Raw genomic sequence first — 27,008 nt, 5'->3', positions numbered from 1 at the left:
GGTAGGTGAGTGGGGAAGAGAAGGATGCTGGAAGTCCAGGAACATCGCACCTCTAAAACCCAAGATTAAAGTGGCGGGAGGTAAAGGGTCCTCAGAGGCACAACCCCAACTTGCTGGGCCTTCCCTGTTCCCTCTGTCCCCCACAGAGATGGGCAGAGGCGCCCTGGCACAGGCTGGCAGAGGGCAGGAGCTGCTGCCAAGGCAGGCGGAAGTAAGAAAAAGGAAGACAGGGCTCAGGGGAACTGTGCGTCGGGAGGCAGGCATGTGAGGAGCTGGCTCACCACACTGTGGGCAAATCAGGCCTCATACCTGAGATTCAGTGGTTTTGTCTAAAACCCCTCAAAGCACTTTGATATCCGTGGTCTCACAGGTTGCTCACAACAGTCCCGGAGGGTGCAGGGAGTCGTTTCTTTGAATAATATATTAACTACAAAAATAACAGCATGAGCATTTTTTGCAATGTTCAAGCAGCTAGACATTTTACGATTGAATGGGAACCCAGGCACCAGAACCAGACACGGTGGGCAGAGAGAAGCTGGGAGGCAGGAGACAGGATGGACAGTTATGCGCTTCTGGACTTGATACCCCATGTCTTTTCCCGTTTCCTCAGAATTTATCCAGAGATTCCTGCCTCGGGAGCTCCAGATTGTTCGCACCCTGGACCACAAGAACATCATCCAGGTGTATGAGATGCTGGAGTCTGCCGACGGGAAAATCTACCTGGTGATGGAACTGGCTGAAGGAGGGGATGTCTTTGACTGTGTGTTGAATGGGGGGCCACTGCCCGAGAGCCGGGCCAAGGCCCTCTTCCGTCAGATGGTCGAGGCCATTCGCTACTGCCATGGCTGTGGTGTGGCCCACCGGGACCTCAAATGTGAGAACGCCTTGTTGCAGGGCTTCAACCTGAAGCTGACTGACTTTGGCTTCGCGAAGGTGTTGCCCAAGTCACGCCGAGAGCTGAGCCAGACCTTCTGCGGCAGCACAGCCTACGCCGCCCCCGAGGTGCTGCAGGGAATCCCCCATGACAGCAAGAAGGGGGACGTCTGGAGCATGGGTGTGGTCCTGTATGTCATGCTCTGTGCCAGCCTACCTTTTGACGACACAGACATCCCCAAGATGCTGTGGCAGCAGCAGAAGGGGGTGTCCTTCCCCACTCATCTGGGCATCTCGGCCGAATGCCAGGACCTGCTCAAGCGGCTCCTGGAACCAGATATGATCCTCCGGCCCTCAATCGAAGAAGTTAGTTGGCATCCGTGGCTAGCAAGCACTTGATAAAAGCAATGGCAAGTCCTCCCCAATAAAGCAGGGGGAGAAAGCAAACCCAAAAACCCGCTTCTAAGATGCTGATATGTATTTTACACTTTACTTCTCTCCTGAAACTTACCTACACCCTCCCCAGCTTTACTTCTCTTTCCCTTAAAAGATCTTCATGCAACCAGAGGGCCTCATTCAGACTTCCCTTTTATTACAGCTAACAAGTGATTTTCACACAGGTGTTTAACTCAAGTTAATGAAAAAGAGACCCCAGAATCATACACACACACCGGGGGAGGAGAGGGGAAAAGTGACCAAGAGCAACTGGAACCATCGCTGTTGCAATTTCCTTTCCAAATAAAAGCAGAAGCGTTGGGAATGCAGAGACGGCCTCTCGACTCCTTGCCTCAGTGAGAGGCCTGCTGGGGACCCGGTCTCTGCCTCACCCCAGAGTCTAAGCTGAGTCTGAGGTGAGAACAGGGGACCTCCTAGGGACCCAGACCACCCCCGCTGCCATCCCTGCCCCTTCCCCAGGCTCCACGCCAGAAGCCAGCCTGCACACTGTGTTCGTCCTGCCCTGCCTCCGGGGCAGCCACTGTTGGGGACAAGAATAGACCCCCAGACACCTTCCAGCTTCTGTTGAATCTCTTTAATGCTGTTAACGGCAAGTCTGGAAAAGGTTCAGGACAAAGTTCTTTTTTCTTTCTTTTTTAATTACAAAACTAACAGCTGTTAGAATCTTTTTTTTTTTTTCCTTTTTTCTTTTCCTGGCTACAAAATACTCTGGGGAGATGCATTATAATTTAAAATATATAATATTGCACAAACAACCAAAAGGTTAATTAAACTAAAGAAATAATTACAAAGAGAAAAACCCCATCCCGTCAAAAAAAAAAAAAAAAGATTCAACATTCTTTCCATCCCACCCCCTCACTGAAGGTCTGAAGTGGAAGTGACCACCACTCTCTTAGCACACCTGACCACACTCCCTTTAGATCACTGGTGAATACATCAGACTCTGTACCAGAATCACCGAGCAGCATCATGAAGCACCAGGGTCTCCAGGAATTCCTGCAGCCCCTCATTCCCCCAAGAGAGGAACAGCTTTACCAGAGTGGAGGGTGAGAGCCACAAAGACTGGGTCAGTCTTCAGGAAGAAGAGCTTTTGCAGAAGCCTGATGAGAGCCTCAAGAAGTTCACCCCCAGCATATCCCTTCAAGAAGCAGAAGGGCTGAGGGGGAGAAGCTGGGCTTACCAGAGTCGGAAGTACTCGGCTTCGGTCGCTGCTCTGTACTGCTGGTAGCTGGCTTGTGTCCTAAGCTACAGGGGGGTGGAGGTGGGTAGCTGGTTGGACAAGGTATCCCGCCAGGCAATGCACAGAAGGGCCTGAAGTGACCCCCTCCCTTCTCGGGGAGGGAAGAAATGCAAGAGCAGACTCTTGCTGGTGGCACAGCTGGGCTAAGGACTTGGGTGCATCTGACACGAAGAAGCCCTGGGAGCGGCATGGGGACGTACCAGCCTGGGCCAGACAAGAGGAAGGAGGTGGGAACTCAGGGTTTGGTCTCTAGATTTGGAACCACGAGGAACCTTTCTGGGAATGGAAAATGCCTGGGAGGGGGAGATTCCCCAAGAGAGGCAAGTTTCCCAGAGAGGAATGCCTCTTACTCACTGGGCTAGGAACCAGAATGTGCTTGCCATCCCGGTCTAGCCAAGGACGGTGGGATGGCCTGCCTTGCCCGCTTATGGGTGGACAGAGTGTTGTCTCTGCTTCCTCCAGGAGACTGGTGCTTAGCTTCCGTCTACACAGGTAGAGGGGCTAGAATTATCCCTTGGGACTTCCCAGAGAGTCCCTAAGAACAGTGGGTGTTCAGCAGAGAAATGTAGGCTCTTCTGGTGAGGGGGGTAAGTCTCCTCCCCCTTGAGTCATCCTATGGTTGGCACAAGTCAGAGTTCCTGGTTTGGATTTAGTAAGCCCCTTCCCAGATGTGAGCAGAGGCCCAAAGGACCAGCAAGGAGCCACCCAGAATCTGTGCCCAGAGCTCTGGTTGACAGAGGCCATTGGGGGGACATTCTTAGTCAGTGTCTTCCAGGGCTGGGCTGAGACGAGCGAGGGGGTGGGAGGTTCTGTGGGTGGGGGAGCTGCACGCTCCGGCTCCCCTCATTCCCAGTCCTCCCACTCTACGTCTTCCAGCTGTAGATAGAAGGGGATAATGGAGAACACAAATACATATTCACTCCTCTGAGTTAAGCCCAGGCCCAACCTTCCCTTGCTGCCTCCATTTCTGGACAGTCCCCCCCCACCCAAAGACCAGCCCATCCACTCCCCCCAAGCCCCGCCTTGGGCCATACCCTCCTGCCCTCTGGGAGAGTGAACCATTGTCTTAAGGAATGTGTCTGGGGAGCAGAGCTGCCCTCCGTCTAAGTGGTGGGTCTGCTGCTCTGATCATTCCAGACCCAAAGGAAATGCTTCACTAGCCAACACTGGATGCTAGAAGGGGACACCCTGCCTCCAGGAGCCATGTCGGTCAGTCCCTTAAGGAGAACTGGAGAGGGTCACTGTGATCACAAGCAAGGTGGCACTGGGGTCGGGCGCTCACAGGGTCTTCCTCAGGGGCTCTAGCACCCTGCTCCCCCAGCTCAAGTGTCCCTAGGGCACTTTCTGTCAGCCTGCTGTCAGCTGATCCCGGGTCTGAGAGGCGGTAGAATGACTCTGCTTATGTAACCGGCTCAGGTTTTACAGAGGGCCGTAGAAAGACAGAAAGCATCAAGCCCCGGTGACATGAGGGGGGCTCAGGGGCCTTCTCTGCTCTGGATATAGTGAGGTCACAGGAGCCAAAGACTCTTGGGTAGGTCTCTACCTCTCCCCGGGCTTCAGTTTTCCAATATGAAAACCGAGGCCCTGCTTGTCTCTCTCATCTGTTCCCTTCTTTACAGCAGGTTCATGAGCTACATGATGGAAGGAATCATGTGGTTCTTGGGTGACAGTGGAAGAAACACTGACTTGAATCAGATGTCTGGGCTGGAGCCTCAGTCCTGTCACTTAGTAGTTGTGAGAGCTTTTCACCCTGTATTTCATTCAAAATGACCCACTCGACTCTGGTAGGTAATGAAGCCTAAGAGTAGGAAGGCCTCTGAGCTTCTAGTTGGACTGGGTTTTGTGGTGGCTTCAGCAGAGCTTCTAGTTGGACTGGGTTTTGTGGTGGCTTCAGCAGAGCTTCTAGTTGGACCGGGTTTTGTGGTGGCTTCAGTAATGTTCGCTGCTACTCCCATGTCCTAGGCACGATGCCTAACACGTCTAGGTGTGTTATCTATCACAGCTTACAAGCTTCTAGGGCCAGTTCTAGGTTTTTGATGGGGAAACAGAAGCTCAGGTTAAATGACTTGCCCTAGATCACACTGCTGTTTGCCCCAAGGCCAGGAAATCTGTTCAGGTCCCATCCCTGGGGACCATGAATCAGAAGACGTAGGGCAGGGTTTGGAGTCTGCGTTTTTTTTAGTAGTTCCTCAGGTGACTTTCATGCAGAGCTAACGTCAGGAACTCTCCCACCATCCACCCTGGAACTTAGGGCAAGCAGAGCCTGCTGGCGGGAACAATTCAGGGCCTGAATGGAGGCTCCAGCACCCTTCCCGAAGCTACCATCTCAGGGAGGAGCAGGGATCCACCCTTAGGGGACAGCTGGGCCCGATGGGAAGAGTCCTCAGACCCTGGGATCATTGGGCTTGCTTCCCTGAGGCCTAGCAGGCCCACTCACCTCCCCAGAGGCATCCACTTTGGAGAGTGCCATCTGCACTTCTTCTTCGGTCATGTCCAAGTCAAAGTCCTTTTCCCAGTCCTCGCTGATGTCCGTGCTTGAGCCTGGAACCGAGATCCACAGTGTGAAAGGCGGGAAGGGGTATGTATGGACAGTCTGTAGCTGGGGGCGACGACACTCTTTTAAAGGGCCTGGCAAATATACATCAAAGGTCTCACATTCTGTTGTCACTCTGGCTCAGTGATTCTCCTTTTGGGATACTATTCTAAGGAAAAATCCTGGAGTCAAAGATTTAACCAAAAGGAATTTCACTGTAGTGCTGTTTATAGTGATGAAAATTAAAAAAACAAAAACAAAACCAAAAAAAACCTTGAGAGTTCACTGATAGGGAATTATAATAAACAGTAATAGATTATGAGACTTTTAAACGTTAGGTTGCAGAACACTTATACACATGGCAAAACAGTCTAAAACTATTAAGTGAAAAAAGGAAGTTACTGTAGTGGCGAAGCAGTCTGGCGTGGAGGCTCCCCAGAGCCACAGACATCTTCTAGAAGACATACACAAAGAACATTTTCCTTTCACTTACTCCACTCTACCTTCACTGACCTTGCTAGTCCTGAAACACACCAGACACGTTCCTGCCTTAGGACCTTTGCATGGGCTTCCTTGTACCCAGAACTCTCTCCTCAGACATCCACAGGCCAACTTCCTCACCTCCTTCACACCCTTGCTCACATCGTCCCATCTAAATGTGGCCTACCCTGACAGTCCTACTTTATTTATTTATTTTTAGAAGATTTTATTTAGTTGAGATAGAAATGAGATAAAGAGCATGAGCGGGGTGGGCAGAGGGAGAGCGAGAGGCAGGCTCCCCGGCGAGCAGGGAGCCCAATAAGGGGCTCGATCCTAGGACCCCACGACCACGTCCCCAGCTGAAGGCAGACGCTTAACCGCTTCACCAACTAGCCATGCAGGCGCCCCCCTGCCCCAAACCATCCTACCTTATACTTTAAACTACTTGTTTTTTCCCACTGTATTTACCAACTTTCGAATATATCACATCATGAGACTGACTCTGCTTATTTGTAATAATAGAGGAACTGGAATGTGCGCTCCCTGAGGGCAGGGATCTTTGTTTTCCTTTCTCAGGTCTGCCAAGTGCCTCGAATACAGAGTTTGTGCTCAATAAATATTCATGGAATCCTTTCCTAAAACAGGGTTGGCAGACAAGGCGCGGGGACCAAATCCAGCTTACTGCCTGTTTTGGGAAATTAAATTCTGGAGCAGGGCCATTGCCATTTGTTTCCCTATTGCCCACGGCTGCTTTCCTGCTCCGACAGCAGAGCTGAGGGCGTTCCATCAGACTGAAGCATTTGTGATCTGGCCATAGAGAGAAAAAGTCTACTAATCCCTGCTCTAGGTGATTCTGATTCTGCTGAGTTTGGCAATCACTGCTCTCAACATGCACATTTGGGTATGACTTACAGGCAACATTAAAAAAAAATGTACACGTGAAAGTTATTCTAAGAAGAAAACTACAAAAATAGATTTTTTAAAAAAGTGGATGCGGAAAAAAGTATATGCAGTATGATTCTATTAAAAAATAAGCTGAGATGTTTGTACACATAGAGAAAAGATGCATAACATACCCACAATAATGCTAACAATAATTACCTTTAGGAGATGAGGTCGGGGGTAATTTTCCTTTTTTTTTTTTCCCTAAAATGAACATAAACTACTTCGTATTTTTTCTTGTCTGTTAAAAGCACCTTCAAAAAGAGTAGGTCCCTGATCTCTCAACGACATGACCTATAAACACGTCCTTGCTTTTTCTTGCTTAGCTTGCTCCTCGCCAGGGACCCAGGCTCTGACACCCCTGCCCCAAGCACCCCTACATTCCTTATGAGGGGTCTTATCCTGTTCTCCTTCTTAGCCACCTGGCTGGCCACAAGCAGCCTTGTGAGATCATGCCTGGTCTCTGGAGCCACGCAGACCTGTGAATCCCTACTTTTTTTTATCTATTGTGTAGTCTTGGGTTAAGTTATTTTGGGCTTCAGTCTATTTATAAAATAAGGATAAAACCACCCTCTTTGCAGAGAACCACACAGGAGATTACAATGCAGATGACTGCCTCCCCAGCCCCCTCATTCAGACCCTGCAGGCCCAGGTAAGTGGCCCAGAATTCTGCATTATGAATAGGTATCTGGGGACTCCTTGTAGGCCTGGGCCTGCAGTTCTAAGATACAACAGTGTTAAGATTAGAGATGTCAACGTCAAGTGCATATAACATGTACACACGGTGGGAATTTAGCAAATGGGGCCGTCAGAGGCACTGTCTCCGAGGTAAGTCATGTTGCATGTGGCCCCGTGACTGGCCAGGGCAGACCAGCAACGGACACCCGGTTCTTCAGATGCTGCGTCCAAGTCTCCCTATGTCTTCGGGACACTCTGGTGGCATACACCGGGCTTTCTGTGGGTTAGAAGCCCGACTCCTGGAAGATTCCTCATCTCAGAGCTGTGGCCGTGGCCATGACAGCTTTCCCTGACCTCAGGTTGCCCTCCAGGGATGCGAAACTCTCATTTTCAGGCTTTAAATTCGAGGGCAGCCCTTCCAGGGGTGGAAAACAGAGTATCAGCTTACAGTTTGGAGCACTTCCTATCCACCCTCTGAGGCGAGTATGAACAGTCCCGATTTAGAGGACGAGATGGAGGCTTCGAGTGGCAGAGATGAGAATCAGGGCTTTCTTTCCCATGTGCCTCCTTCCCCCATCCTGTCCTGTCACACGACAAGAGTGCTAAGATCTCCCTGACACTGTGCGCATGGCAGAGAACAGATTTATGCCAAAACAATTTAAGCTTTCATGAAGTTTTGCTGTTGTTTTTTTAAGAAAGGGGAGTTTTCGGGTGATTATTAATCTCACAGTGTTGTCACTCAGCTCATTTTATTCTGTTTAACCAGAACTCTGCTTCCTCAGAGAAGAAATGGAGGCAAAAGCCACTGTCAGGTCAGTCACTGGGGAAGGAGGGCCGTGAGCCCAGGGCTCCTCCTAGCTCGCAGGCCACAGGCCTATCCCCATCTCTCCTCCTCCTTCCTGCCAAGGGAACCTGAGCAGGGTAAGTCCAGGCTCTGCGATTAAATGGATCTTGGGACAAAATGAAGGCAGGAAGCAGCTCTACAATGACAGTGACTGCCCCGGGACCTTGGGAAACCCTGTGGCGAGGCCACCGCAGGAGACTCTGCTGTGCGCAGGGACCAAGCTCTCCTCTGTCCTCTAAGGATATGGACATAAGAGAGAAAAGGAGTCACTGTCTCCAAGCCTTCATTCTTTTAAGATCCACTCTCTCGACTCTGTTTCCATTGTGCCCCCCTAGTCCAATACCCTGGCTTCCCCCAACTCAGTGACGACAACTGCTTCTAGTGGGTCTTCTGCAGCGACTCCCCAGCCCTCCTGCAACCCGCCCCCCCCCAACCCCGAGCGTGTCAGAGGCAGGAGAGCACAGGGATGGAGAGCTCGTGCTACAGCTTCCCCATAATCTCATTTTGTCCCACTTCAACCCACCACTAATTTTTCTGATCCCGCTCTCCCATGGCCCAATTCTACGCCACTACCTCAAATGGGCCCATCGTACCACCCAGCCAAACCCCCCACTGCCTTTTGGGTCCATCACCTGTTCTTCTACCTTCCCAAAACACTATTTTACACTTTTCTAAATACTTGGTGGGTGGGTGATTGATCTCTGTTTCCTTCAGGTAAAAAAATGGGGAAAATTACTCCGATTTCTTGGGCTTCTGTGAAGACTGAATGATGTGCATATCCAGTGCTTAGCACAGACCTATACAGACATAGAAAGTGCTCAGACATGGTTCCTTATTATCATTTCCCCAAAGCAGGGCTCTACTCAGATCTCTTCCCTGAATGAGGACCTATTGTGAAACAGTTACCCCCAACTTATAGAGGAATAAATGGGGCTTAGAGAAGATCAGTAACTTTTCTCAAGTCATATGGTTTAGGAGCGAGGTTGAGATTTGATCCCAGAACTTTCTGAACCCCAGAGCCCGAGCCCTCAGCCCCGACATGTAAAGCTCTCAGTACCGGTCAGGCCAAGTCCAACCTTCCAAGTTCGCCTTAAGGTTAGGCTCTTAAGTTCTACTTCTGAGCTAATCCATCCACCCTTCTAGTTCTTCCCTCTCCTGGGAGATAATACAGCAAAATGGGCTTCCGTCACCACCCCTGCAGCGTGCCCTGTGGCCTCTGCTATCCACATGTCATAGGTCCCTCAGCCGGGACTACCATGCCCCTGCACCTGCCCCAAACTCTCCACCTCTCCTCTACAATGCCCGTCTCCTCGGTGAAACAACTGCCAATGCCGGAGGTTCCTTCTTTCTCTGAACTCCAGCACCCGAGCCTGGCCCACACTGCTTCATGCTCTGTCATAAAGACTGCGGCTTTTGCCCCTCCCTCCTCAGTGTCTCATAAAGAGTAGGTAGGAGCTCAATGGATGACCTCACTGAACCAGAGCCAGAAGGGAAGCATTGTGTTGGAAACTGGAAACCCTACCCCGCTGTTCCCATCAGGGAGCAGGGTAGGGGCGGGGCAGGGCCAGTCTCCCTTCCGCTGTGGCAAACCAGTCCTCACTGTGCTGGCAGGCATGGGCTTACCTGCTGGGCAAGTTTTGTGGCTGACTGGTACGTGTGTGAGCAGAGACTGTGTGTGTGTGTGTGTGTGTATGTGTGTGCACGTGCATGTGTGCTTCAGGAGAGGCTGGTGTGTCAGGAGAGACTGTGTGTGTGTGTTTCAGGAGAGGCTGGTGTGTCAACAGAGACTGTGTGTGTGTGTGTGTGTGTGTGTGTGTGTGGAGTGGCCTTTCGGACAATCAGCTATCTCTGAAGAGGCAGTCTGGATGTGGCAAAAAAGTCAACACCAGAGCTATCACTGTCCTTTAATTCCAGGAATTAGAGAGGTTCCCCTTTGACAAAAAGTCAGTCTCCAGTCTAAAATTCCATTACACAGATAAGAAACTAAAGCTTTATTACTTAAGCTGGGTCACAGCAAGTTCATGAGGATTCATTTTATTCTTTTTTCAACTGTGCCTGTAAGTGCTGTTTATGTTTCAAACTCATAACAATGCAGTAAGCTTAGGGAAGCTACATGACTTGCCTGAGGTCACCCAGGGGAGAAGACCTCTGACATCAATCAATGTCACAGGGATTTCCAACCCAGCACAAGGCCGCATCGTCCAAATGCAGGGAAACTGGCACAATGTGGTAGCTAAGGGCATGGGCTCCGAGTCCGAGAGACCCAGGTCTGAATCTGGGCCTGCCACTTCCTGGTCATGTGAATTTGAGCAAGTTACTTAACATTTCTGAGCTTCACTGTCTTCACTATAAGAAAGAACAATAATACTGACCTCACTGGGCTGTGGGATGTAATGAGAAATTAAGTGAACCTGGCACAAACCTTACTTTGTTGAAACTAAGACCCTAACGATTGTGAGATGCACCCTCATTTCAGAAAACAGGTACATTTTAAATGCATGAAATATGGTAATAAACACTTAACAGACAGCAGCTGTCATCATCATCAGTATCACAAATGAAGGACAACTGCTGCTGGGATCCTCCCAAGGGGTGAGGACACAAGTCTGCCTTACAGGGTAGCAACGCTAGTCCCCCCTCCCCCTGCCGCCCCCAACGGGGGCTTTGGCCTTGACTTACCTTTCTTTCCATTGTTAGAGGGTGTAGACTTCCCACTGTCGGAGTTCAGCTCAAACACCCGTAAGTCTGTGAGCACCTCCTCCCTCAGAGTCTCTACTCTGGCTGGAGGCCTGGGCTCCGGGCCACTGGGACGGCCAGCAGGGGTGTGGGGCTTCAACGGAGCTGGGGGTGGGGGCCCAGTCTCACCCACATCCACAGTCAGACCCTGGTCCTCCAAAGATGCCTCTAGAAGCTTTTGGGACAGGTCCTTGGGCAACCCTGGTGCCTCGGCTGCAGTGGCAGGTTTGGCGATCTGCGTCACAAGGGAGACGCTCTCGCTGCTCTCTGACGGGGTCACCTCTGTAGGAGGCTCGGCTGGAGTCACAGGATTCTCTTCACAGGGGCTCAGGGGGCCAGGTCCTCCCTCAGGGGATGTGGAAGTTTTGGCCACAGGAACCTTTGCATCTTTTGGAGACGTGGGTGAAACGCTCACAAGCTCCTCTGTTGAGAGAGAAAGGGGAAGAGGGCTATGTGCCCTGGTCAGCCCCAAGGCAACCTTGGAGCGCTCTGCAGACAGACCTCGGGTTCCTGCCAAAGCTTACTCTGGTCAAGACTAAAGGGTGCCAGCTTCCTCACCCTCTTCCCATCATGGTTTGTCCAAAGATACTCCCTGTCGGTCAAAGTCTCTCCTACCCACGAGGCCTAGCATATGGCTGGTGGACACACAGCTTCCAGCAGCACAGCCCAAGGTGGTGTCATAGATTAGAAAGTTAAGATCTGACAGTCAATCAGTTCTGGGTTCAGGACGGGCTCTGCTATATCCTCACTGCATGATCTTGGACAAAACACTTAACCTTCCTTAATAAGGAGAACACTTAATAAATGTATTAATGGCCTACGGGTAGCTCTAACTTACTGTCCTAAGCCAAACTACCAGGTAGAGGATGCTCGGCTACCTCCTTAAGCCAACACTTCCCAATGGTTCCCAAACCCAGCTAGGCATGCACTTTACCAAGGGAGCTTGTCAGAAATACAAGTTTGGAGGTGCCTGGGTGGCTCAGTTGGTTAAGCGTCTGACTCTCGATCTCAGCTCAGGTCTTGATTTCAGGGTCACGAGTTCAAGCCCCGTGTTGGGCTTCCGTGCTTGGGCGTGAAGCAAAAAGCAAATCTGGCCACATCCCCCCAGAGTCCATTTAGAATGGGGGGGTGGGAGAGGGAATCTGGAATTCCAGTCAGGATCCCAGGTGACTCTGAAGGGGCTGGTCCATGGGGTGGCAGGGGAATCTGCCGCTTCTGACCCAGTGATTTCTGTACCTGAACCAGGAATTCCACCAGCCCAGGCAAACATTCCCCTGTTAGCTGAGCCTGTCCTCAGCATATACAGATGCTGTATATATGCCCTATGCTTCCCTGGGTGCCAGGTCTCTCTAGTGCTCACAGAATGGCCAGATGGTTCCCAGAGGCACGACAGGACCTGTTACTTGCCCACCACCTCTCACTATCTCTTACCTTCTTCCTCCTCCCATCCAGGCTCTTCAGAGATGCTCTGTTCCGCCCGTTGCTTCAGGGCATCCCTCCGGGCCTGCTCCTGAGTAGGTGGGGGGCAGGGGAAGACGGCCAGAAGCGGTCAGGGCCAGCTCTTCCCAGACCCTGGCCCTGACCCCAGAGCTCTTGGTACCCTGTGCCCCTTCTTCCCTCAACAAAATCCAGCCTACATCCCCAAGGGCTGAGTGGAAGCCCTCCCCAGGCCAGGCCAGCATACCTGCTCTAGTTGATGGACTTTATAGAAATACCGAAGCCAGAATTCTGAATGGGAAACAGCTGCTGGGACCTGGAGGAAGGGGACAGTGGAGATGAGATTCTGGGAGTGGTTGTGTAGGGTCTGTGCCCCCAGTCTTATCAGCCTGCCCATAGCTGCTCTGGATTTCAGATGTGGTTAAGTGGCTGGGCGGTTTTTCTCAGAGCACTTACACCCTCCACCCCTCCACCCACCTTCCCGACCCAGCTTGGCCAAGGAAGGAGCAAAGAATTCCCGTCAGGCTTTGCTGGCCCTTCCATTTCTCACATGATTGCCAGAAACTTGGCAAATCAGCTTTACCCACGTAGATTCTTAGCTTAGGACCTGGCTGGTCTGCCTCTAGAGGGCCTCTGATGGCTCTTTGGGCCAGATGACTCTGGAGTGACTCTAGATATGTCCCTCCCACCTCCCGACACCTGAAACCGAAGCTGGGTGAGGTGCTGCCAGCTGGGCCCTCACCATCTTGGTGTAGAGGGCCCGGATGGAGGGGCTGCCTACAAGGAGCTCTGAGATCTCCCCCTTCTTCTCCTCCAGGCAGAACTGGGAAAGCCAGGCATCAAACAATTCCGGGGGCCCTGCAGAGGGACAAACACTGATGGTCAGTTTCCTGGGTCTGGAGAGGGGACACTGGGCCTACAGAAAAGACACCTAAGCATGGACAAGGACAGTGAGGAAAGCTTAAGGTTTTTTTCAAAGCCATTTGGCCAAAGGTGGGGGGTCAGGAAGGGTAACGGAGTAGTAGGCCCCACTGATATCATGGCAAGGCACTGAAAAGTGATCTCTAGGACGGGCTGTAGTCTGCATGTTCTCAGAAGCCTGCTCACACTTTAGCCCACTACACTTGGCCACTGAGCACCCTCCTCTCTGAAACCGCTATTCTCAGGTCCTCACGGGCCCCATGTTTCCAGTCTAAAGGCTACCTCGCTGCCCTCCCTCATGTGACCAATCCATCTCCTGATCTGGGAGCCACCTGTCCTCTTGAAAGCCCTCTTCTCTCCTGGCTTCTTGGGCTTTTGTGATTTTCCTCCCACCCTTCTAGTTGTTCCACCAGAGTCTTCAGTGGACTCCTCTTTTCCTCTCCTTATCTCTTCTCATTCTCTTTTTCCCAATAAGATAAGCTCCACTAAACCAAAAGTTTCAACCTCTGCCTCCGCCGACAACTCTTCCGTCTTCACAGCCCCAGCTACCTTTCTGGGCTCCAGATGTGGGGGTCCAGGTGTCCTCCGGACACTCCTGCCTGCTTAAGCGCAGCAAACCCCACGTGTGTTCACTTTCTTCTCTCCCACGCTGTCCCACGTGGTTATCCGCTAGAGCCCTGCGGGCCCTCCTGGACTCCTCGTTTATCCTATCCCTCTGCATTCCACTTCCTCAGTGTCTTCGTATGCACACTGTTCTCTTCCATGCACCTGCCACTCCCTAGGTTCTGGCCTTACCTCCAACGTGGGGATTCCTACCAAGCCTCCTATCCAGTCTGCCCATCTTCTATCTTTCTCTAGTTTACCCTTTACAACCATGCTTGATGACTCTTCCACAAAATGCACAATCTAATCACCCCAGCCCGCAAAACCCTTCAGTAGTTCTCTAGGGAGGGCTTTTATTTTTACTATTATTACTTTTTTTAAAAAGATTTTATTTATTTATTTGACAGACAGAGATTACAAGTAGACAGAGAGGCAGGCAGAGAGAGAGGGGGAAGCAGGCTCCCTGCTGAGCAGAGAGCCCAAAGCGGGGCTCCATCCCAGAACCCTGGGATCATGACCTGAGCCGAAAACAGAGGCTTTAACCCACTGAGCCACCCAGGCATCCCATTACTTTTTTATTCAGTAAATTCTTACACCCAATGTGGGGCTTAAACTCATGACCCTGACATCAAAGAGTTGCATGATCAACTGACTGAGTCAGGCAGGTACCCACTCTAGAGAGGGTTTTATTTATTTATTTATTTTTAAGATTTATTTTATTTATTTTAGAGAGAAAGTGAGTGTGAGCAAGTGAGTAGGGGGGTGCAGAGGGAGGGAGAGGGATAAGCAGACTCCTCTTTGAGTCTTTGATCTCAGGACCCTGCTCTCACAACCCTAAGCCAAAACCAAGAGTAGGAAGCTCAACCGACCGAGCCACCCAGGTGCCCCTACGGAGGGATTCTTTTTTTTTTTTTAAGATTTTACTTATGTATTTGACAGAGAGAGAGATCACAAGTAGGCAGAGCGGCAGGCAGAGAGGGGGGGGAAGCAGGCTCCCTGATGAACAGAGAGCCCGATGCGGGACTCGATGCCAGGACCCTGAGACCATGACTTGAGCCGAAGGCAGAGGCTTAACCCACTGAGCCACCCAGGCACTCCTAGGGAGGGCTTCTTAAGCTAGGACCCAAGAATGGGCTTCAGAGGGTCAAAGAATTCCTCTATTGCATTATAAAATTTTGTGGAGAGAGGGCTTGTCATTATCAGCAGGTTTTTAAAGACCTCTATGACTAAAACAAGGTTAAGAACCACTACCTTGAGGCATACAGAGCAAAATTCAAACTGCTTAGTCTGGCACCCAAAGCCCTTCTGATCTGGCCCCCATGGGCCCCCAGTGACAGCTCTTGCTGCCTCCTTCCCTCACATGCCCCCTCGTCAGCCTTCCCCAGTGCAGAAGCTTCAAATATCCTGTCGCCACGCTTGAACAGCCTTCTCCCACTGCCAAAAGTAAAATTAGTTTACTTCTTTTTTCTTTTTTTAGGTAGGCTCCATGCCCAATGCGGGGCTTGAACTCAGCACCCCAAGATCAAGAGTCGCAAGCTCCACTGAGTCAGGCAGGCGCCCCGAAATTAGTTTACTTCTAATTCACCCTTAAAACCTCCATGTCAGTGTCACCTCCTAGGTTCCCCAGGTCGGGCTGGGTGCTTTCCTTCTGGGCTCCTGTCCATGGAAGCAGGACTCCATCCCTACTATCGCTGCTTCCATGGTTGCCCGTTTCTCTTTCTGAGCTCCAGTTCCCAGCCTGGGACTTGCTGCATGGCAGGGCTTGGCAAACAAACGCTCAAGAGAAGGCAGGCAGGGCAGCAGGGCTGGGGTGGGATGGGGGCCTGAGCGGAGGAGGGGGAGGGAGTGGAGTAAAGTCTCTGTAGACCAGGATGAACACAGTTCAGGCTCAGGGAGGAAAAGGGACTGACAACCCATCCCGCCACAGGTAAGGCGCGCTCTAGCCCCGCTCTCGTTCCTCCACACAGGGGAGCCGGGCCTATGCTATCAGAGACAAACAGGGTGCTCATCCCAGAAACCACCCCCCAACACACCGTCTCCCTTCCCTACAGGCCTGCCCCCTCACAGCTGCCCCCTCACCATCTGGTTCATTGCAGTAGGTTGCCGGGTCTGACTGCAGGCTATAGAGGCGAGCCTGTAAGAAACAAAGAACAGGACTTCTGGAGTGCTAGGTAGAGAACACATCTCCTCTCTGACAGCAGACCCTACCATTGTTGTTAATTTAAGTGCTCTGAAGATGTCCCTCCCCTATACATTTCTTCCCACTAGAAGTCAACCTCAAACCAGCTTCTACCCCTGCTGGCTGCCAGACCCATGGGGCACTCGTCAGCTCACCCTATGGCTAGAGAGGGGAGCACTGGGCTAGGAGGGCAAAACTGGGGCTTTCAGAAAAATGGTCTTTCCCCTAGTATTTATTCTACCTTGGGAACTAAGAAAATACAGTGTAAGCAGACTACAAAATTGTATGTATAAAATGCTTCTGAATTATGTGAAACTTGAAAAATGTTAGTTCAAATATATTAATAAAGCCCAAATTTATGGGTAAATTTTGAAGGAACGTAGCTCCCCCAAATTAAAACTATTCATCAAGAACTTAATATTTTTTCTTTTTAAAAGATTTTATTTATTTATTTGAGAGAGTGAAAGAGAGGTGAGGGACAGAGGGAGAAGCAGACTCCCCACTGAGTAGGCAGCCTGATATGGGGCTTAATCCCAGGACTCTGGGATCATGACCTGAGCTGAAGGCAGATGCTTAACTGACTGAGCCTCCCAGGTGCCCCAAGAATTTCTTAATTTCATAGCAGTCTTCCAAATGAATTACCTCCTGGGTTCCTGTTAAGGCCACAGGAGTGACAAACAGAAAACCTCACCTTCCTTCCTGAGTATTACATGAAGCAAGGACTGGCTGTCTTCATCAGAACTTCAGCAAGGGCCTTTGTGATCCACTGCTATTATAATTTAAAATCCTACAATTTAAGAAATTTCACACTTCCACTCAAATGGTCACTAAGTGGTGGTATTAGTGATAATACTTGAAAAATTATTGTGTTTCGAATGGAATTTCAATGTGGTAAAAATGCTATGAAGGCCCAACTGCCGTGACATCACACTGTGCATTTAGGAGAAAATACTCTGAAACGTAAGAAGGAATGCTGAGAAGATGAAATGTGTAAGAAATATCCTGCCGCTGTGGTTGATCTAGCTGCTTTGAAGACATCCTCTGCCCGTGCACTCATTCCCACTGGAAATCAGCCTTAACCCCAGCGTTAGGAGTATCATGCCCGTAGAGCAGTCCTTATTACGGCTGAAAGCTGAAGGGAATCCAAATGTACAACACGAGGGAAATGAATAATGACACTATCTTTACTTGCAAGAATTTAAAGACATTACAATGATGGTGATTAAGAAAGATGCTAATATATTTTAAACATTTTTTTTATAGCAGGTTATAAAATGGCATGTAAAAAGTGTCTTTTCTGGTGAAAAGAAAAAAATCCAAACTATCTTTACCAATGCTCGCAAACAAAAAGAAATGACAGGTTAGACACCAAAGAGAGATCAATGACTCTCCTTGAGGGATGGGATTATGAATTTAGGAATCATTATACTTCTGCTTACTAGTATTCTTCAATTTAGTTACATACACATGTTTATTTTCTGGCCTGAACACGTATTGCTTTTGTGAGTGCACGTTGGAAGCTAGAACCCAGTGCTGGTAGGCACCTGCAGAGGAGGATGAATGTAATGAATGGATACCTTCGTGCCATCATAGGGCTCAGCTGTGCCAGAGGGCGTGCCCATCAGGGTGATGACATCGCAGTCTATGGTTTTGTCCGGTGAGGGAGCAAAGGTGTCGGAGATCACCCCTAGGAAGTCGGACAGCCCCTTCTTCATTTTCTCTGTTGCCCCCGAGGAGCCTTCAGTCTGCAGAGAGAAGCAGGTAGAGGAAACAGGTGGCCCAGCAGCAGGCTATAATCTAGGGGATGGGTACTGAGGGGTGAAGCATCAGGGGCAAAAGTGTGCTCTCTACGTGGGGACCAGGGATGGGCTCATGGCCTCTCACCCCATCTCTGGGGTTGGAGAAGGACAGAGGCAGCCAGGGTCCCTCCATACACCAGATGGGGTTGTGGAATGGGGACCCAGAGGGTCTGGGTAAGTCAGAGCAGAACTCTCTGACTGTTTCATCAAAATTTCAAGGCCAGTCAGGCTGATCAAAAATTGGCAGGAGAGGATGCCTGCCATACACAGTCAGTGGGGAAGAGGACCTCTGGGTAGAGTGGTAGGAAAGGTACCACTTTTGGAGACCTAACCTCTCTGAGTCTGTTTCATGATCTGTAAAATGTGAATAAACAGACTTCCTTGAGAGGGCTGCTGTGACAAAAAAGATAAGGCATGTACAATGCCTGGCATACAACAAACATTTACCAAACAGCAGTACTGTAATATTACAATTTCATCATCATGGCTGTTCAGGAAGTGGAACATTTTGTACAAAAGGTTGGGGAAATATGGGCAGGATGAGAACAGATATCCCTGCCTAGCGGCAAACCTGGGACCAGCTGAGGGCCAACATATGGATCAGCTAGAAGGGGCAAGTGGGACACAGAGCTTGAGCCACACTGGTCAGAATGGCCTCGAAGCAAAGCACAGATGGGATGCTGACAGGGCCAGGCTCTAAACCTCATGGAAACCATAATATTTACTCCTGATGAGGCTATCCCAGCATTTTACAGCTGGAATCTAGCAGCGTGCTGGCACGTGCTGGCACAGATATACAATCAATGAATGAAGAAAAGGGATGAATAAATGGAAGAAACGAATGGCATCTGGGCTCCTGGCTGGACTCTAGCAGATCAGCAGGGTTACTCCTTGTTGTCCATGCCCATCAGCAGCTGGGATTAGCAGGCAGACAGTAATTTACAACAAGTTACAAGAGTTAACTAAATAAGGTTGGTGGAAAGAACTCCAAAACATGTCTCTCATAACATGGCCTCTAATCACGGGGCAAATGGTTCAGCGGGAGCTCAAATGAAGAAAGTGCAATTGTCCCAACACTAAAGGAGAAACTGTTCATACAAAAACCGTATATTATACTTCGTCAGAAGCTTGAGATTTGCCAGGATAGCCAACCATACACAACTTTCACTTTTCATGCTGACTTTAGAATCTAACTCCTACCTCGAAAGAAGATTCTGCTATTCATCTTTGATCAATAAAAACAGGACCAGTAAGAACATAACTTGGCACGGCCTTTCTGGAGGGTAGTTTTGCAATAAGTATCACAAGGCCTAAAACTGTACTCACCCTATGATCTTTTCCAGTATTTTATTATAAAGAAAATACAAAGGGCAAAGATTTAGCAATCGGAATGTTCAACGTGGCTCTGTTTATAGTACCAGTAAAAAATGCAACAGGAACCTAGGAACTGGTTGAACCTACAGAGCAAAGTAACAGGCCATTTATGATGCTGGAGAGCATGGTTTGCAATGATCAAGTCAGAAAGTAGGTTACAAAACACGATATTCAGTTGATTCCAGTTTTGAAAAAGAAAGTGGACCTAAGGAACATATCCCCCAATATTAACAGCTGTTATCTTTGGGAGATGGAATTAAGGGTGTCTCTAGGTCATTCTTTTTCTTTTACTTAAGGTATTCTCTAAATTGTCTATATTGAATGACTTTGCTAACAGGAAAACATTTGCTGAAACAATACAAAAATGGGACAGCCTGTTAATACTTCTTCCATATAGCTTGTTTGCTCGACAGACACAATTCTTTCAAAGTGGGAGCCTCTGGGCAGAAACAATCACTTAATAGTAGAAAGGTTGGGGTGTCCCCACCAGGGGCCTGGGTCGGGTCAAGCTGGAGGGACAGTCACTCCGAGGGCAGAGGCAGTACTCACAGCTAGCTTCTCCTTGACCACGCTGGCTGTGGCCGCAATGGTGCAGGCTGTGTCATGCTGCACCACCTGGGTGAACTCTGTCAGGTCTCGCTTCATGAACTCCAAGGCTTCGGAGGACTATGGGAAGACAAGAGAGGGATGACAGAGCCAGCTGGCACTACTACCCTTTGTTCCTGTTCTCTGGGCTTCTTCCGTCCCAGAAAGACACATGGAAAACTCAGGTGCCATGGCACAGAAACAATGCTGGCTTGTCCCAAGCCCATGACCTGGGATTACCGAACAGCAGCGCACAGAGGGCCTTCCTGCTGCTCTGAGAATGGGGATGAGTCTCAGCGCCGGCACTTAGAAGCTCTGGGGCCACAAGTAACTCTCATCGAGTCTCGGGTTTCTCCTGTAAGATGAGGGAGGCGGCCCTGTCAGTGGTTCAAGAGCAGGCTGGGGAAGGGGGCACATGTCGTCTGGAAACAAAACAAAGTCTGACATGTTGCTCTGATATGCTTTAAGTCGTGACGTTTATTTCAAATTTCAAATAACATGAAGAAAAGATGTGTGATTTTTTTAATCAATGGAAAGTGTTCCTACTTTTCCTTTTTTTGTTACAGGGAGATTCAGTCGAAATACGTGGCAGTATGTGAAATTATTTGTCTGAAAAATTTCATGAACCTGTCACATTGGCTTAGAAAGCATTTATGAATAATTCTTGACAATTTAATGCCAGTAAAAAGGTGTGTGATTTTTATACTCAACAAAGGGGATGTCGAGAAATACTGGACTGGATTCTCTCTGAGGGGTTCTTGGTTCTACCACGCCAGGATTCTATTCATCCGTAGAGCAGAATGGAAATTTGCTTCTGTCAGACTGACCTGCCACTCATCCTGCATTCAGATGACATGAGACCGCAGGCCATCAGCTCTGGTCTGAGTCTTGCCCTGCTTTGTTTCATCCTTACCCACTCCGGGGGCTACCTTCCCAGACTACCTCTGTGTTTGCCCTGGCAAGCCTTCTCATTTTACACATGGATAATCAGCTGCATTGTGTGTGTGTGTGTGTGTGTGTGTGTGTGTGTGTGTGTTAGCATTTTTGAGGATTCTGGTGATTTTTTCTTTGGGGAAGGGCCTGCCTAGTTTTCATCAGCTTGGGACGTCTCTGGATGGGGCAGTGTCGTCTATAGACAAGAAGCTTCTCTGGGAGTGGGAATCATGTCTCCATTTCAGACTCAGGACTACTTAATTAGGGTGGAGGGGTCATTTATTAATTCACTCTCTCCATCCACTCTGCCATCACCTTGGTCTAGGCCAACCTGCTCTTTCAAACTGACTCCTTGCAGGGTGCATCAAAGACCTCCACTACATTGTCCTTGTGCCACTGCTGCGAGCTTTGGAAGTCAAAGTGGACCAGGCTGTCCCTGCTTTCCATTCGTCAGTGCTTACACAGTATCCTTTGAGCAAGCAAAAAATCTTTATCTTCATTCTAAAGCTCATCTCATCTCATCTCTGGCAGACTCTCCCCTACCACTGTGCCCCTCCCTGAGCTCTAGCTGGCTTTCCACAAGTTTCTCAAATGCTCCAGCATCCTACCCACCTTCAGGGTGTCTGAACCCATGATTCTAACTCTTCGAAACACATGCGTGAACAAACACATTGAATGACCCCCCTCACCTGGTTAACTCCGGTCTTCCTTCAGATCTATGCTTATATGTCACCTCCCTAGAGAAGCTTCCCCGATGGCACCTCAGATTAGCTTGGCTCCCCACTTCCCAGGGTACCTGCATATTCTCTAACATTTGTCATGCTGCAGACTTATGACTGTCCGTTCAATATCTAGCTTCCCGGATAAAGAGCGTTCTGTGAACATCGAGCCCGTGTTTTTTGCTCACTGATGCTCTCCCTGTTTATGACATAGAACCTGGCATGGAGACCTGGCATTTGACCTGGCATGCTCAAAGAATGTTTGCTCGTTAAATTTTCATGTACCAGGGCACATTTTAATTATATAACCATTGCCATGATGATGTGATGAACGGCTGTCTCCCTCACTAGACTGTGAGCTCTGAGGGGACCCGTATGAACCGACAGGGTGCCTGCCCTCAAGAAGGTCATCATCTACCAAGAAAAATGCTCCCATGACAGTGTCAATGTACAAGAGCAGAGTGGTAACCAGTGTTTTCTCAGGAAGTTAGAAAGACTCGATGAAGGGAAGCCTGGATTGAGCACCTCAAAGAATGAGCAAGAGGAGCCAGTAAAGGAAGCCGGGGTACAGCAGGGCCCAGGGTTTACTGAAGCCTCTGAGCATTTTAGTCCTAATGAACATTGAAGGAAATGCAAAAGTAGTTTGGAAGAAAGCTGGAGAGGCTGCCAATGGCAACTATGGCGGGCCTGGTCAGCCCTTGTGGGAGTTGGGGAGCCACTGAGTGTTTGAAGGAGGGGGGACAGGATGAGGTCTGCATTTTTCATGTGAAAATGTGTCATGCAGTGACATATAGGTCACTCCAGTGACGGGCCTGACAGAAGTGACAAGATTAGAAGACGGAAGAGAACCCATTAGGAGGTTGCTGTAAAGTTCAGAAAAGGAAATGAGAGAATATGAATAAGGATAGTGCTGGTCAGGATGAAAGGATGGGATTGATTCAAGAAATATCAGGCAAAAAAGGTAGATTTAGGGATTAAATAATGTGTTGAGTGAGGGCAAGAGAGAGTCAAGAAAGAAACACTGGCTGCTAACCTATGTGACTGGGTCGATGGACGGCTGCCAGCTGAGAGAGAAAATGCGGAAGGGGGAGCAGGCTTAGAAAGAAGGTGATGACAATGATTTTGGTCACGCAGGATGTGCGATGACAGTGGGCTATCTGGGACAGTTGTCCAGCAGGAGTTATTCTCAAGCAGTAAAGCTCAGAGAAAAGGACTAGGAATCACACTATCATGAAAATGGAGAGGTCTCCCAGGAAGAGTTTGTAGAGTGAACAGAGCAGTGAGCTGAGGACAAGACGCCTCAAAAACCACATCTTTAAGGGGGTAAGAAGGGAAAGTCACGCAATAGTGAGGAAAGAAGAGCCAGCAGATGTGGAGAATTGAGAGAGAAGCAAGCCACAAAGCCAAAGGAGTAGAGTTTCAAGAAAGAGGCTGAGCGATCACTAGTGTCAAATGCAGCCGAAAGGCCCAGGAAGATAAGAGCTGAAAACCACCCAAGGATTTGGCAAGTGGTAGGTGAAGCTGAATGTGTTTACAGATAAGCTCACATGTTGTGGCCGCAGGGATGGGGAGGGAGTTATGAGAGATCATGCTGTTGACTTCAAACATGAAAAGTAGGAGAAGAGGGTTTCTCCTAGAGGTAAAAAAGAGGAAGTAGCTGAACAGAGCACTGGAGGGAAGAATTAGGTTTGGGGAAAGTTTCGAAGATAAGGGGAAGAAAAGCAAATCAGAGACTGAAAAAGCTTGGTGGGGGGGAGGGGGTGCTCAGGCCTAAATAAGCTTGGGGAATCTATGGTTGGACCAAGGAGCAATGACTTTATCAGTGTCTGTGGGTAAATGCAAACAAGCACAATGACTGTAGGAGGAGGTAAGGAGCAGAGGAAAACAGATTACAGCACCATCTCAGAACTGTGGTCTCTAGGGCAATGGATGCTAGGGGTGCAAGGGAACTGAGGGTCCTGGAAACTGAGTATTCTAGATGGAGCTGGAATGGGAAGGCAAGGGCGGCAAGGGCAAGGCCAGGAAAGCACTGAATGACCAAGGGAAAAAATGGAAGTAAAAATGGACTAGTGGTGTTTAAGAGGTTTCCCCAGCACCCTCCTCAGGACTTAATAAAAATAACTGATGCTTATATGCTACTTACAGTGTGCTAAGTATTGTTCCTACTGCTTTACACACGTTATTATTTAATCCTCACAACAGTACTATCAGGTAGGTGTTCTTAGTACTCCCATCTTACAGGTGAGGAACTCAGGTCTAGAGAGGTTAAATAACTTGTACACGTTCATGTAACAGTAACTAGCTGAGAGGGAAATTAAGTCCCCTCTTTCTGAATGGGGGACTGTCAAAGGCAGAAACAACATCCACACCCTGGCTTCAAACAGGGAGCTCCCCAAGAACAAAGATGGAAAGCTAACCAACTATCTGTTTTTCATGAGTTATGGTAAGACCAGCCTCGAGGGCAACACACAGAAAGTCCTCGCCCCAGACGCTGAATGAATGTCAGATTCTCCTTCCAGGAGATTGCTCAACAGTATTCTGAGGTCCTTTGAGAGCTTTTCAATTAAACTTCAGTGTGAAATGCTCTTAGTCCTCAACAACAACATAAACAACTCGGGACATTCTCAGATTAGCTAGGCTGTAGCTAGCTGAGAGGCTGAACAGGAGTATGCAGGCTAAAGGAGGTATTAAAATGCCCCCAGAGTAGAGGACTGATTTAACTGAGATCAGAAGCCTCCTGGAGTCTGCCCTGAAGCAGGACTCACCCCAATTTCTTGAAGTAAACAGTAATTAACTTTTCCTCCACGATTCACTTGGGCTGGTTCAGACAAACTAGTATGGGGTGGAACAGAAACACACAACAGCCTTGTCTATTGGCAGAGCCAAGGCTCACTCATCATCCCACAGGGGTTGCTGCCTCTCCACTAGACTGTGAGCTTTGTGAGGCCCAGGATAGCATCTGCACCCTCAGGACCTGTCAGAGAGTGCTAGCTGTAGAATTCCATTATTTGAATGACTACAGAAATAAGTTTCTATTGCAGACTTCTTCGTCAATAGATCAAAAGTTCTCTCTTCTACGAAGCTGTGAACTTCCTTAGTTGGAATAAACTGCTCTTCCTATGGATTCCTACAAAAAGGAAAATCCGGCCTTTAAAACAATCTGTATTTCACCGTGGCTAGTGTCACACTGGTCCGAGTCAGGGGTCAGTCCTCCCCAAGACCGACAGGGGATAAGAGTAGGGCCCGGGTGGGCCTCATCTTTGAGGTCCAGCGCCCACACTGGTCGGGCGGGGCAGCTTGGACCTGCTTGTATGAGGCGGCGCGAGGCCCTGGCGGAGGAAGGGCGCCGGCCCGGCTTACCTTCTCCTTGACTGCCTGGTAGCTCTGTTGCAGCCAGCTCCGCCACCAGCCCACGTCCTCCCTGCGAAGACAGATATATCTGGCGGCCCTGCGGTGCGACTCTTGCCCGCGCATGATCGGGTCTCAGTTTCTCCCTGAGATGTGGTCCGCGGGCCGAGACTTGGCAGACCGTTTCCCCACCCCCTCGCACTGAGACTCCACCCCGCCCTTTCAGCCCCGTCCACTCCCGGGCTGGCCTCCTGTTCCCCACAGGGACCCTGGCCCAGCACCCCGACCCTGGGAGAATTCAGGCCCCAACGCCCGAGAGCTGGATGACGGGCTCACCCTTCCGCCATCTTGCCTGCATGACATCACCACTATTTACTGACCTCTGACTTCCGACACGGCACTACCCCACCCCCCCCAAGCACCGCCCCAGAGCGCCCGGCCCAATCCTCGCGCTGACACCGCCCACAGCCCAATCTCCGCCCCGGTCCATCACTAGGCCCCGCCTCCACGAGCTCGGTCCACTCTCAGTCTGGAGTTCGCTCTTAAACTCCGCCCCTGAACTCCCGGCCCAATCCTCACTCAATTCGGTTCTCAGGTCCACCCCCAAGCGTTAGCCCTGCCCCCAGCAGCACCTACTTTTTATCAACTGACTTCGGATACGGTGGCTGTCAGGGGCCGCGTTCGCCGGCCTGAACCGCGGAGGTCTGCGCGCAGAGGGGAGGAAGGAAGGGAGCCGGCCTGGAGCTCGAAAGTCTGGATCCTAGAGCGCAGGGCTAGGACCACCCCCCTTTATGAAACAAGCCGCGTAGCCGTTGCTTGGGGTCTCTTCGGGCTAATTCAACAAGCAGAGCAGGGCCCTGGGCCAGGGTCTGCAGGTGTACGGAGAAAAATTCTTCAACGGCCATGGACTGGCTTGTGAAAGGGAGAGACTTTCTGGATCTGCTACCCATCGAATACCACGGCCTCTTGTCTGTTTAGTGGGAGAGCTTTAGTAATCCCCCCCCCCCCCCACGCCCGTTCCGTGTCTTCTCTCTCTCTCTCTTTTTAAAAAGATTTTATTTGTTTATTTGACAGAGATCACAGGTAGGCAGAGAGGCAGACAGAGAGAGAGGAGGAAGCAGGCCCCCCGCTGAGCAGAGAGCCCGATGCGGGGCTCGATTCCAGGACGCTGGGTTCATGACCCGAGCCGAAGGCAGAGGCTTTAACCCACTGAGCCACCCAGGTGCCCCCCCCCCCGTTTCCTCTCTTTACAGGATTGTTTCTATCATACCTGCTGTTTCTCCCATCTTAAAAGCATCGATATAAATACCAACACTTTCTTGACCGGACACCCTTTCCCTTTTACAGCAAGACTTCTTTAAGACTTGGGTGTGGGGACGCCTGGGTGGCTCAGTTGGTTAAGCGGCTGCCTTCGGCTCAGGTCATGATCCCAGCGGCCTGGGATCGAGTCCCATAAGGGCTCCTTGCTCGGCGGGGAGCCTGCTTCTCCCTCTGCCTCTGCCTGCCACTCTGTCTGCCTGTGCTCGCTCGCTCTCTCTCCCTCTCTCTCTCTCTCTTACAAAAAAAAAAAAAAAAAAAAAAAAAAAAAAAAAAATTCCTTCAAAAAAAAAAAAAAAGACTTGGGTGTGCTCACTGGCTCCAATTCCCATCTCTTCCCATCATTTATTGAATTCACTTCCGTCAGGTTTTTGTCTCCCCACAATCTGCTGAAATAACTTGTATTGGGATGCTAAGAGCAATGACCAACTTTCAATCTTTATTTGGACCAGCGGCATCTGACTTGACACAGTTGGTCACCTTCCTACTTTTAAAAACGCTATCTTCACTTGGCTTCCAGGACACCAGTGCCCTTCTGACTCTCCTCTTACCTCACCGGCATCTCCTTCTCACTGTTCTCTACTGTTTTTTTCATTGACCTCTTATTGCTGGAATGTCCCAAGGCTCAGAGCGTCCTCTCTTTTTGTGTGTCTGTAATCATTCACCAGATGATCTCATCAAGTCTCATGATTTTAAATGCCATCTACACACTGGCTGCTCTCAAATTTTTTCTTTAACCCACACAACTCTGAATACCAGGATCATTATCAATATTTGGTTGTATAATAGGCATATTAAACTTAATATGTCCCCCAACTCCTGATGTATTAACCTCAACTTTCTGCAAACTTACCTAAAGCTATAAATGGCAACCTCGTTCCTCCAGTTGCTCAAGCCCCAAACGGGGAAGATATATATTGTTTTTTCAAGAATAAGCTTTTTTTTTTTTTAAAGATTTTATTTATTTATTTGACAGACAGAGATCACAAATAGCCAGAGAAGCAGGCAGAG

At 49.6% G+C, this 27,008-nt stretch overlaps 2 protein-coding genes across 2 annotated transcripts; one reads left to right on the top strand and one right to left on the bottom strand.

Annotated features, from left to right (window-relative positions):
- The first annotated feature begins 419 nt into the window (after positions 1-419).
- TSSK3 (testis specific serine kinase 3) lies at positions 420-1,451 on the top strand. The gene has a single exon (XM_080803165.1). The coding sequence runs from the start codon at positions 589-591 to the stop codon at positions 1,270-1,272; it is 684 nt and encodes a 227-aa protein (XP_080659291.1). The 5' UTR covers positions 420-588; the 3' UTR covers positions 1,273-1,451.
- Positions 1,445-25,057, bottom strand: BSDC1 (BSD domain containing 1). The gene is made up of 11 exons (XM_080803164.1): positions 25,017-25,057; positions 24,693-24,753; positions 19,645-19,761; positions 17,500-17,667; positions 15,823-15,877; positions 12,962-13,077; positions 12,467-12,535; positions 12,214-12,292; positions 10,726-11,205; positions 5,007-5,110; positions 1,445-3,445 (listed from the first exon to the last, which is right to left on the bottom strand). Exons 1-11 carry the CDS (start codon positions 25,025-25,027, stop codon positions 3,413-3,415), a joined length of 1,293 nt encoding a protein of 430 aa, XP_080659290.1. The 5' UTR covers positions 25,028-25,057; the 3' UTR covers positions 1,445-3,412.
- Positions 25,058-27,008: the final 1,951 nt, after the last annotated feature.

Source organism: Martes martes (assembly GCF_963455335.1).
Source record: "Martes martes genome assembly, chromosome: 4".
Taxonomy (NCBI): domain Eukaryota; kingdom Metazoa; phylum Chordata; class Mammalia; order Carnivora; family Mustelidae; genus Martes; species Martes martes.
Note: the sequence above shows the minus strand (reverse complement) of the source record. Positions and strands in the feature narration are given on the sequence as shown.

What these genes read in the sequence shown, in the direction of transcription:
- TSSK3 (XM_080803165.1), top strand. Translation starts at nt 589, where the DNA reads ATGTCTTTTCCCGTTTCCTCAGAATTTATCCAGAGATTCCTGCCTCGG.
- BSDC1 (XM_080803164.1), bottom strand. An exon ending in AGCCCTATGATGGCACGAAG is followed by an intron (nt 15,878 to 17,499) that starts GTATCCATTCAT and finishes TGTTTCTTACAG; the next exon opens with GCTCGCCTCTATAGCCTGCA. An exon ending in GGGCCCTCTACACCAAGATG is followed by an intron (nt 12,536 to 12,961) that starts GTGAGGGCCCAG and finishes CCCTTCCTCCAG; the next exon opens with GTCCCAGCAGCTGTTTCCCA.